Source organism: Xiphias gladius, chromosome 7, assembly GCF_016859285.1.
Source record: "Xiphias gladius isolate SHS-SW01 ecotype Sanya breed wild chromosome 7, ASM1685928v1, whole genome shotgun sequence".
Taxonomy (NCBI): Eukaryota; Metazoa; Chordata; class Actinopteri; order Istiophoriformes; family Xiphiidae; genus Xiphias; species Xiphias gladius.
The window spans coordinates 23000284-23012699 of record NC_053406.1 but is presented as its reverse complement, the minus strand read 5'-3'; the positions used below and the strand labels follow the sequence as shown (position 1 = coordinate 23012699).

Here is a 12416-nt window from a genome sequence, read left to right as displayed (position 1 = left end):
TTTAAAAATAACACAGAGATACAAGAAGCAACAAATTCACACCTTACCAGAGCACATGTCCCTTTTCGCACACTCAACTACTGTAACCGTTTCATTAACGGACTGCGGGCCACTGATGACAGACAAATGCATGCGCACAGATGACCCTTATCCTCCTCTGATCTGGTCCTCAGCTGCCTTTTACACCACCTCCCCCTGTCCCCGCTGTCTAGCAGCCACATGTGTTTGAGTCACCCACCGAGGGTCAAAGCTTCTCTCCCAGAGCCGAACACTGACCCTGATCTAATTCTCCCAGAGACGGAGGGGACTCTTTTCCACACATTACTCACCATGAGAGCTCTGTCTCCTCGGGCAGCTCTTAATGCTATTCCCGGCCCTTCAGGAATAAGATGCAGGGGATACTTGGATACATTGAGTCAAATTAAAGGAAACATCCACGAGTCAAAGTGACACAGAGCAAATCAAATTAGTCCTAATTAGGTGTTTGAAACGTTTGCTATATAATGTATCTTTGGTTGGAGGGTAAAGAAATTAAAGACAAGCAATTATTATGGATTCCTCCACCAAAAATAGCGTCCTCTCTTCGCTATTCTATGCTGCCATCTTATTTGCAGATCTGTCTCCATACATTCATCCCATATTCTATTTACTCGCTGGTCTGCTATTTGACCTACGAGAAGGCAGCACAAAAGAAGTATTGACCCCAAATTCCCCCTAACTGGGAAGAGCAGGGTATAATTAACTGTAGTGTTAAAGGCATGGTGCCTCTGAGACTGTAAAACAGGGTATGAATACTGAGCAAACTACTTTATCCCACAGGGCTAAGACACAGTCCATCCAATCCATACTTATTAATTTATTCAGTGGACTCATGGCCTCTGACTCCCTCAGAGCTGGCTAACTGGTCAAATGTGGGCTTAATTAGACATAACGTGGTGAACTTCAGGAAAACGTTTTTTTTTTTCCCCTTCCCTTGTTCTCTCTTTGTGTTTCTCTTCACACAATATGGTTTATCTTCTACAGGAACAAGTACTACGATGGCTCAAATTCAATGAAAGGGGTTTATTCTTGTAGCCCTACCTGTGACTAAAGCGCTGCTCACTGTAAGTACAGACTGGGGCATTAACATCAAACATGCCCTTCGCAATGTGTGTCACCAGTGATACAGAGAAGCAGAGCCTCCGCCATCTGTTAAGCATCTGTCTGAGCGGTGATTCATCCATTCGCACATATTCACTGTTTTAGGTGTCAGCGGCAAAGACGTGATATGCGTTAACAATTACTTTTCTGTCCGCTTCGTCCTTTCTGTTAAAGCAGGGGAGAATGTCCTGGGCGATCATCTCAGAAAATAAAACTATTCACAAAGAAATTAATGAAGGTCCTGTGGTCGAGGGCAACAATTAACAGTTCTTTTCATCATCAATGGTAATGGCAGTTATATTTTTGGGCACGGTCAGTTGGTCCAACGCGTTGGTCTAGACTGAAATATCTCGACAACTATTGGGTGGATTGCAATAAAATTTTACACAGACAATCACGGTGCCCAGAGGCTGAATCCTAATGACTGACTTTTCCTCTCGTGCCACCAGCAGGTTCACAGATGTGACTTTGAGGGAAATGCCTCAAAAAACTATTGGATGGACTGCCATGAAATTTGGTTCAAACATTCATTGTCATGAGAAGATTAATTATAATAACTTTAGTGATACCCTGACCTTACATCTAGCGCCATCATCATGTCAAAATTTTAAATTTGGTTTGGTTTGTGACTTGCAAAATCACTTATATTTCCATAAGTGTCAGCTGTACTTTGTCTTTAGTGCTAATTAGCAATTATTAGTATGCTAACATTCTAAACTAAGATGGCGAACACAGTAAACATTACACCTTCTCAACATCAGCATTTCAGCATTGCCATTGTGATCATGTTAGCATGCTGTCATTAGCATTTAGCTCAAAGTACTGCTGTGGCTCAGTATAGCGTCACAGAGCAAAATAGCATGGCTGATTCTTGTCGAATAATTCTGATTTCCCAGTGGCAACAATCAAAGTGCTTGTTTTGTCTGACTACCTGCCTCAAAACCAAAAAATATTTAATTTACAATCATTAAAAACAGCAAATCCTCACATTTGGGTACCTGGAACCAGCAAATGTTTGACATTTTTGTTTGGTAAATTACTTAAAAATTAGTAATTATTTTATAATCAGAATTGCTGTTTATTCTTTTTCTGTCAGTCGACTAAACATTTAATTAACAATAGTTTCACCAATACCAAATTCATTTCCCAAAGTCATTCATTCTCCTTAACTGCCAGGCTCCCTGCTCTCTGTTTTAATGGCTGCATTAATGCCAGACACGACTGCAGACCCACCAGACACGTTTTCTGGAACAGTTCTGTTCCCAGTGACAAAAACAACCCAATATGCAGCACGCTTGCTACTATGGCAGTGAAAACAATGACTTAACAGAGAAACAGACTGAAATAACCTTTCTGTCTGTCCTTTGGTTCCCCAGACTTCCTGTTTGACAAAACTAAATCCCTGTTGATGCTGGGCTTTCCGCCCTGTTTCTCTCTGTTTCTGTCTCACTCTTTTTCATCTGTTCTCTCTTTCTGTCTTTCTGGCTGAGCCCACGAAACACACTTCGGGTCACTGGGTACTGGCCCAATCTTATTTTTTTGTCTGCTTGCAGCAGACAGCAATGTGAACTGCCAATGTTCGGAGAGGAAGGAGAGCAAGGGAAAGGGATGGAGAAGGAGAGGGGGAAGGACACAAAGGGGTGCAGAAAAAGCAGAATTAGGGGAAAGGTGAAACATTCTGGAAATAGAGAGTTAAAGACTGAGAGCGCAAGAAATAATACAGTAGTAACCTGAAAGGAGAAGGGCAGAGAAGGAGACGTGAGTTCATCCTGAGAAAGAATTAAGGGTGAAGGAGAAAGATAGACCAGAGTGTTGGAGAGAAAAAGACTGCCTATGGTGCACAGGCTACGTTGCGCGGCTCTCTGAATCCAAACACCCTTGTGGTGGTGTTGGTGGGGGACTGAGGGAACTGTATCTTGAGCAAAAAATAACTGCCGGGCTGAATGAGCGCATTACAGTTTTGCAAGAGTGGTCTGCACTTTAGGTGATCAATCAGCCCAGAGGAAGAGATGTCCACTTTATAACCATCAGTGGCCGGAAATGTAAGCAATGAAGAGCAAGATAGCTTTCTAAAAACCATTACACAAGGCTCTTGTCCGTAGTGAAAAGGCCCGGCTTTCTCCTCATCAAACATATGGGCCGGTGCTATCTCATTAGTTTTACGCCATGCCTACATGGCAGGTGAGACAGTGTAGTTCATCATCATCAGATCAAACTGGCAGGCCTACGAGGATGAAGGAATACAGATAGGGTTTTGGAAGTAAAAGGATAACACAGGACGTCAGAGAATATTTACCCATCGCCCTGGAAATGTCTTGTGATCTGACACCATTAAACAATGACTGTCAAGGCACAGTGTTCCAGACAGAATCTTCCCCTGGAAACATGAGCTCTTCATCCCCAAAGCCTTCCTCATATGGATGTGATTTCACTTTGTTGTACCTCTTGAAAATGAGTGCTACTGGTGAGAGGGGAGTGGAGGCACACATTCTGGGACTGGGTGAGATCCAGCTGGCAAGAACCCTCAAAGCCGACACAAGGACAAAGCTCCTGGCTGTGCTGGTATGGCTCTCGAACAGGACAACACACTCCCGTGCCAAAGAGCCTGTGGCAACATTTTGGGAACCACAATGGCAGCCCATTTGTAATTTATTAACATGTCTTTAAATTCATTGCTCTTGCTCATACCCTTGACATACACTTTGAGCTACATAGGTAGTGCAGACAGATGTGGTAAATTTAATTTCATTTGGCCTGGATGACCAGGATATTGTATTACATGTGTGTTACAGATCACCTCTGGGGCAACAACAGAGTTACTCAAAGAAGTGATACACTTAAAACAGAGGCAGACTAAACTCAAATAGGCCCAGAGTTGAACGTGTTTCATGTGTGTATCCTCTCTGTGGCTTCATATTGTTCATTTACTGTCATTCCACACCAGTGTGAGCAAACGAGATGCTGGCACAGAGGTTTAAACAGAGCCAATCAACCAGAAAACGAAACGGAGAAGCTTTCCTAGGGGGCAACACAGCCAATTATTTGATATTTCAGATCAACTGCAGCTTCAGCAGAGGCTGATGTGGGAAGTATTCGACCAGTGTGTCCAGCAAGCCGGTGTACACTGCGGCGCCTCGAGCCAAAGTGTTGCATTGTTATTGTTTCCCCCACAAATATGTGCTTTAGTTCAGACCAGGCTAATACGGTTTCATCTACTTAAATTCTGTTTCTACTTCCACGGTATTTAAAGCATTCGCTATTTATTCCATTCTGCTTTGAAGAAATAAAACAAAAAGCTTTACAACTGGTCAAAAGTTAAATGTATGTCAAATAAATTAGAAGTTTGTCATCTCCCTCTGAAAGACCTCAAAGGAGGAACGTCAGAAAGCAGAGATGCATGTGAAAACCCATATTTTTCTGATCTCATTTCATCAAAGAACAGTCTGAACCCTGGGGTAATATTTAATGTAATAGACATTAAATGTCTCTAATCAATAATATATACCCTAAGCCCATTGCGCAGTGATGGCATTGAATTTGCCTCCAAAAACTGTAAAGAGTTCTTGGTGCCTCTCCCGACAATGACAGACAAAATTAAACTCTGTAGATTCTCTGCTGACCACAACCTTCCCGTATGGCAGTGGAATATGCTGCGTTGTGCTGTTTCAGACTGGGTTTTTTTTTTTTTTTTTTTTTTAAACGTCCCTCGGGGACACTAAACCTCATAGGTCCGCACCGCCTCTGAAACAGCGGCAGCTTACAGTATATGAATTCCTCTGCTTGCACCCTACGTCCCATCCCAGAAAACTCCCTGAAGAGGACCAAGTACAGCTCGTCCTAAATCATGTTGTTTGTCTTGACATTTCGCCTTCAGTTTCAAGGACATAGCAGTTTAACGTCTTCTGAATAAAATATAGCCTATATCCTCCGGCCTTGAGTCACTATATCTCTTGACATTTTTATCAAGACTTAAAATGATTTCAATCCGGCTGACATTCTCTGTGGGTCAAAGCAATATTTTTGAGAGATTGCAGGTATGTTTTGGAACTATGCTTTATCGCTGCCGCTCCTAATGTGACTAGTGATGTGATTTTTGGCTTCAAGTGCTACAAATCAACCTTTAGGGACCTTTGTTTTTTGGATCACAGCAGTTCTATGTGATTGATTGTCTTGAAAGGGCACCAGGGTACAGTTGTCAGTGACATGAACTGGGTCCACATTTCCAATTCATGTTACTAAATGGACAGAAGTTTACAGTCTACTTACTGTTCAGTGTTTTTGGCCTCAACAGTGTGTTGAATCTGATTCCTAAAAAACAACCTTGTCTTCAAATTTTCCAGCTTTTTTTCCCACAACAAATTCATTTCTGAAATTCAGCTGCTCTTTTGTTGATGATGTAGAAAAAGATCCCTTTTTTTATTTTCTTATTCTGAAAACAACCCTTTAATATTTACTATACCATACTATACTAATTAGTCCTTTGTTATCTTTGAAAATCGAGTACCAAGGTCCGTATCAGGTATGAGTACATTTTCATCACACTACTCTTCTTTTGGCATCCTTACATTGTTTTCCTTCCAGTTTTTAAATGATTTTGAGATTTCATTTTGAAGCTATGGTTGGGCTTGGCAGCTGGCTATATCATAAGCCTATTAATCTCTTGAAGTTTTCTGCTCAGTGTGTGAATTAGACAGTCTCAGACAAGGTTCTGAGATCTGAAACAAAATCCTGGCGTCAAAGCCAACTCAGTGCACATGGCCATCACTGAAACCTGTAAGTTCAATAGGGTCAGTGAGACAGCCTGAGCCAGGAACTGAGCCCTTTCAGACATCTGCAGATTTCAAATATATTTGAAGTTCAACACAGAATCTACAGCACTTGAGAATGAGAATGAGATATAATGCCGGTCATTGGAGAACAATGAGCAAAGCCAATGAGGGCTGGCAGGCAGAAAAAAGCAGAAAAGGCAGAGAGTCAATGTTTAGGGAGTCCAGTTTAGGGATAGTTTTACCTTGACAATAAAATATATATCATAAGAACATCAAACAGTACACAGTATAGATATAGCTATGGTAATAGGCTTTTATCATTTATTTCTAGCCTTCTTTGTAGTAAACACAACCATTGCAACCTGTATTTCCCAACTACTCTCTTCCAAATTTTGCATCTAGTCCTTATTTTCTGAGTTCAGTCTAACTGCTGTGATCTAGTCTTCTTTCGAAAGCTCCAACCGCACCACAGTGACATGAGAAAGTTGCATTTTAAGTTTGTTTCTGTGAGATGTTCCGAAGACAGGATGAGCATAAGCAGATCCGGTGTCTCACTTTCATGAGCAGGAGTATCTCAGTCTGAAAAAAAGTCCATTCAAACCGACTGGTAGAGGCCCCAGGCCCCCTTCCAGTCCATTAAAACTGACTGGATGAGGCCCCAGACCACCATCACTATCCCTCATATTTAACTGGTGATAGAGCCGATCGATCATCCAGTCGCAGGGCGCATCAAAACAAATGTTAAAACATAACTGCCTGTCGGGTGCAGAGGGAAATGAGATGAAAATAAACAAAAGCATGAATTAAAGGTAGGATATTGTGTTGACGAAAAATACAAAATATGTAATAAGGTACATACATTTCTTAAATCTTGGCTGTTGAAAATGAACATTGCATTGCTTTCTTCCTGCTATGTCCGGCTCTGCTTGGGGGCAACCAAAAAGACAAGGCAAGGCTCTGCGGGGGGACGGGGGGGGTCAAAATCCCTAACAACCAAATCCAAGTCAAGAATCTTTTAATGTCTGAACCTCCCGTCTGTGCCACAGCCGTTTACAGTCCGCACTGCTGCATAACTAAGACAAAAAACTACAGCGAAAGCAGTTGTTTAATGTAAGCAGCACAGAGATCTCAGGCCTTTGATTTATGAGCCAGAACAGCCTCATACTCTCATACTCAGACTCTGATGCTCTGGCCTGTAGAGGAAATCTGGGCCTTTGCCATTAGCAATTAACCAGCCCAAAGATCAACTTTCCCATAGTGAACTGGGAAGAAAAGAGCGTCATGATAGGTAAACAACAACAATAACAACAATAATAGTTATTGTTAACACTTAATCTTTCAGTCAGGTCTGCAGCTAATGCGATAAAGCGCTGATAAATCCTTTCAGCTCTGATCTATTTCATGGGATTGAGCTAAATTACAGGGAGCTATAAAGTGGACGTTTTATTTGTGGCAGTTCAGAAGCCCTGGCCTCTCTGGTAAGACACTCTTCATTAGTGGACAACAATAGGAGCAGAGGAAACACAAAAGGAGGATGATACTGGCATCAGACGGCGAACCATGCGGCTCCCGTGCATCGGGTGAATTCACATGCATTGCCTCGCCGACTGAACGCCTCATTTGCTCCCACTCCCTGTTCCTGGTAATCACTGAGATTTGATCATATCTCTCGGCACACATTTCGGTTTTCCCCCTGCGGATCTTTATTTCTCAGCAAGGTTCTCGATTAATAAGAAGTGAATGCTGAACGTTTCAATTATCAGGTATTTTTTTTCTTTCCTCTCCCAGCTTCCCCTGCCTGCCTCGACATTTCTTCTCTCTTTGTAAGTGACAGAAGACAATACGTGGAACAGCCCACTGAGCTTCCCAATTGTGTCACTTCCAATTAGCCCTTCTGAAACATCTCTGCCCTTCAGCTCACCAGCATTCAAGTTAAAAGATCTGAGCGGTGCCCCTTGTATTGTACCCCGCCTTCCTTCGCTCTCCCTCCATCTAAATTCATGTGTGTCTGGATTTGTAAGTCTACGAAAGAGAGAAATTGCAAGAAAGACAGACAGCGATTTTTTAATCCCATAACCAAAAATAGCAGCTTGCTGTAAAGCTCTGTGTATGAGGTTGCTGTGAGCTTAAATAGAGAGCTCTCCTTACATAAAAGTGCACATTTCTGAATTAACCAACCAGCCATCACCTTAATCATCCTCCATATTATACACCATTAATACTGATGCTCCTAAGTAGCTAAGCCTTTTAGAGCCAGGACATGGTGCGTTGTGGTGGTCCTCTGAAGACTTATCCCACAGAAAAACCTGGCAGCTCTGTCAAATCTGCCTACAACCTGCCTTTCTGTCACATCACTTTTCAAAGCCAAACTGAAGTGATGGGGATTGTAAATAGCAGAGTGGTGAGCCACGGTATGCAAGCAAACCTTTTTGAGTTAATGAGAGGGCTGGAGCGCCGCAGCTTCTTAAACTAGGGCAGAGAAACTTGCAGCTTCAATGGAAGCTTTCCCTCAGACCTCATGTCTCAGGAGAACACATGTGCAAAACCAACAGTACACATAAACAAAGCTTGTGCCGTGCAGAGCTGTGTCCACTTACTATAATCAAACAAATAAAGAAAAAGACATTTCCATGGCGTCCAGAGGTGCAGCGTGGACAGAACTCTAGTTTTGCGAAGAGAAAGAGAAAGGGCGTGGGTGTCTTTTCAACTTTAAGAGGCTCATTCTGGATCCGATCCAGAGCAGAAAATCGCACTGACATATTTTGGGCACGCTTGTAGCCCAAATGAAGCTTAATTTTCCATTATTTCATCAGTCAAACTAAAAACAAAAGAAATGAATTGATGCCAAAAGTCTGCTGCAGAAAAGAAAGAAAGAGTAATGCAAATTGTCGGTCAGAGTAAAATACAGGAAGGTATTATGAAACTCTGAAGCACTCTGAAGATTTTTTCTTCGACAAATTATATATTCTACTTTATTTACCATATGTGCGCTGATCAAAGTTTTTTTTGGTTTTTTTTTGTGGGACCAAAGCCTTGAATGATCCAAAGCCGTGCACAAAATGTGAACAAAATGTTGAGAAACACCTCTGGCACCAGCAAAGTGCTACATTTAAAAATTTACAGTTTGTAAATGTAGCACTTTTTCAAAAGTCTTATTAAAAAGATTCACTGAATTCCATACAGCAATGAGCAGAATGGGGTGAGTGTTGCTTTAAAAACTGCAGTCATGAAGTTGCCATAAAGAATGTAAACTGACCCAACATCATCAATGGAGTAACATGACCACCATCTTACTGGGAGACTTTTCATTTCCTGTGGACCCTGGGTATCTGAGAGCTTTTCTGGGCCGACAGCAGGTTTTGTTGCCAAAGAAAAGTCGGCCAGAGGTAAAAACTTGCATGGTTATCACGTTTTCTATGACTCCTTGTTTCCTCATCAATTTTATTTTGTTTCGTGAACATCACTTCTGTCGAAGGGTTCAAAAAAAAATTCAATGGGAAGTTCATAACAGCCATTAAAAACCTCCCAAATCTATACAGACATCTGTACCTTAGGAGTCAGAGGGAATCTGTACTCTTTCAATGCAAAGCAAAGCATAAAGAATATGTGATCTGACTGTTTAAAACTTCATGGTCCCAGGTCTCTTCATCATTGTAATCAGAGCATCTGTACTCTACTCCTCCAGTCAGATGAAAACCACCAGTGAACACACTGCGAAGCCAGTGTCACGGCTGGTTGGATGCACAAGTGCACACAGAACAACGTTAAAACGTAATCTTACCTCCAACAAACTGGATGCCACCGGCCACACGGCCAATAGTACGTGAGATGAGGTCAGAGATGCAACAGCCCATGAGAGCGGTGAGCGCCACCAGCAGGAGCAGGCCGCATCCCACGCCCGTCACCACCGTGCAGATCCTCCACTCCAGACTCGGGATGCCGTTGAAGGAAGCGTAGCGCCCACACTGCTCCAGCATCACCGTGGCCTGCCTCTCTTCATCCCTCACCGGGTAGGAGCACCGCCGAAACGTGCCAAAGGACACAGGCTTGTCCATCTGTGTGCCCAGCAGCCAGTAGGGCATGAAGAAGCCAACACAGGAGGCAGCAGCACACAGCAGGGACAGCAGAGCCCAGATAACCCCCGTACATGTCAGACTAGATGCCATGGTGAACAGTCTGCAAATGGTTCACACAGTCACTGAACAAACAGCAGTTATATGAGCAGTCACTGTGTTGTGGGAAACCTTGCAACAAGCATTTAACACCGGCCGTCTTCACCGTCTCAGCGACTCCGGGTCCCTGTCAGGAGGAAGAGAAACATCCAGACTGAGCACTGACAGAAATATCATCCGTGGGAGCAAGTTGCTGGCTTTTGGAATAATGTGAAAAATCAGAGTTGGAAACCCGAAACCTGCCTCGCATCATTATAAGTGCAGCATTAACGCAATAAATCAATAACTAGAAACGCAGACATGAAAGACTCCAAGTAAGAGAGTATCACTCATTAACAGACTTTTAATAATAACATGATAAGTCAAGTATTGCTTTATGAGGTTATGTAACTGATAGTTGATTGTTATATAGTTAGACAGTTGGATCTATTCTTCTGTAAAGTCCTCTAAGACTTTTCCTAAATGATGAAGTAAGCAGATTCATAGACAAACAAAACTGGACATGGTTCAATAACAGGCAGCTATTCAATATAGATTCAATACAATTACGATTTGATTAGTATATAACAGTAAAAAACATCCAGTGATAATCAAACTCAGGCCAATAAATAATCAAGTCAGGTTTGATAAACTGGGGGGGCAATGATTTTTCTCCATCATACTTATTTATTTAAGTCCCATTCTTCTTGTTATCGTCCAGAAATGGATAAGAAATCATTTTAAAAATGTGAGTTATTAATTCAAAAAATTCAACATCTTCCAGTCAGCAGTGAATATGCACGATAACAACCAGTATACCCTATGCTGCCTGTTACTGGAACAACCGGTATTACTAAGTATGATTAAGTACAGCGATGTTAACTCGTCAACAAGTCAGCAAAATCAATCATATCATAAACTTTAAAATGATGATCACAACAGTACAGCCTAGGGCATGTTAGGGGACTGTGACACCACACGAAATACCCATCAAGTACCGCGGCTCCGACGAAAAACTGGACATCTAGTTCAGGGATCACCGCCGCAAGATCGCAGAAACAACCAGCTGCAGGAACATGCAGCGGTTTCTTTCGTCAGGGGTGACCCTCGAGGAACGCGCCGTGGTATCGCAGCGCTCCCGCCGTCGAAACGCGAAGGATGGAAACAGGGGCAAAAGAAAAGGAAACAGAGGAAGAGAGCTTACATGTTGGGAGAGCCCCGGAATGAGGTGCGCTAGGTGTGCACTGAGAGGTTATTTCCATCTGCGGGCAAACTTTTCTTCGGTGGAGCAGAAGAGGGAAGAAATGCGTTGGACCTAAGACTGTAAAATCCCCAAAAAAGTGACTGCGGGATCGGCTCGCGAACCACTTGCTCCGTATCAATATATTTAACCGAGGCGAGGATCAATTATTCACTCCGGCGCGGTGCAGAAACGTGCGGCGGTGCCCGACCGGACTCCCGTTTCCACATTCCTGCTCTGGGAGAGAGAGAGAGAGAGAGAGAGAGAGAGAGAGAGAGAGAGAGAGGGAGAGAGGGAGGGAGGGAGGGGGGAGGCGAGGAGGGGGCGAGTCCGTGAAACACTCTCAGGAGGTGACCATCAATCACGCAAATCCCCACCCAGGGGCTGGACTCGACGCTTGCTATCGTTCCCTGCATGCTCCCGATCCATTCACGGACGCCTCGTAAACCGCCGAGGTCGTGTCGGAGAGGACGGTCTTGACAGACCGGAGAAACCTCGACGGAGTTGACGTTAAGCGACGAAAGCAATAGTGCAGGATAGTATTAGCGTATGGTAAACATTACTATCATGAAATCGCCTGGGCCCGCTTTTATATGGCGCAAGGTGACAGGATATTATTGAGTGTTTTCTTCAGTGATAAAATGCAAGGGGTCTTTGGTATTGCTGTGTTTTAACACCTTCCCATAGATATTTTTTGTGGAGCTTAGTTTGTGCTGGTGGTATTTAGGGTTTAATGTTTTTTTTCCCCCCTCGAATTTTAATGCATGTTATCTGTCTTGCACAGCCATAAGCAGAAACAGATAGAGGAATGTTTTTCGGAAGAATTTTTTGATTTTAGGCAGCACAATCACATATTTCAATAGATAAAAAACCAAAAAAACAAACCCAAAACATCATGATGCTTTTCCACTATGCATACCTCAGTGTGTTAACATTTACACTTGCCTGTACGAAGCCCTGTGCAAGAGAGAGTAACACAAAGAAAAAAATGGATGGGCCAGGATACATTATCAACTGTTTATGTTATTAGTGTCTTAAAGTATTAATGACACAAGTTGTTAAGGTTTTTACCCTTTGTAACTTTAGCAGAGTGACCAAAAATCCTTTATAATCTGT

General features: G+C 42.8%; 1 protein-coding gene across 1 annotated transcript in view; it reads right to left on the bottom strand.

The window, feature by feature from the left end:
• The window catches only part of LOC120791567 (LHFPL tetraspan subfamily member 6 protein), a 42317-nt gene extending 30789 nt beyond the window's left edge, over window positions 1-11528 (bottom strand). The window contains exons 1-2 of the mRNA XM_040130012.1: window positions 11265-11528; window positions 9691-10208 (exon numbers count right to left, since the gene is read on the bottom strand). Of these exons, the coding sequence (XP_039985946.1) occupies window positions 9691-10075 (385 nt within the window). The 5' untranslated portion in view covers window positions 10076-10208; window positions 11265-11528. The remainder of the gene's footprint in view (window positions 1-9690; window positions 10209-11264) is intronic.
• Between the last annotated feature and the right edge of the window lie 888 nt (window positions 11529-12416).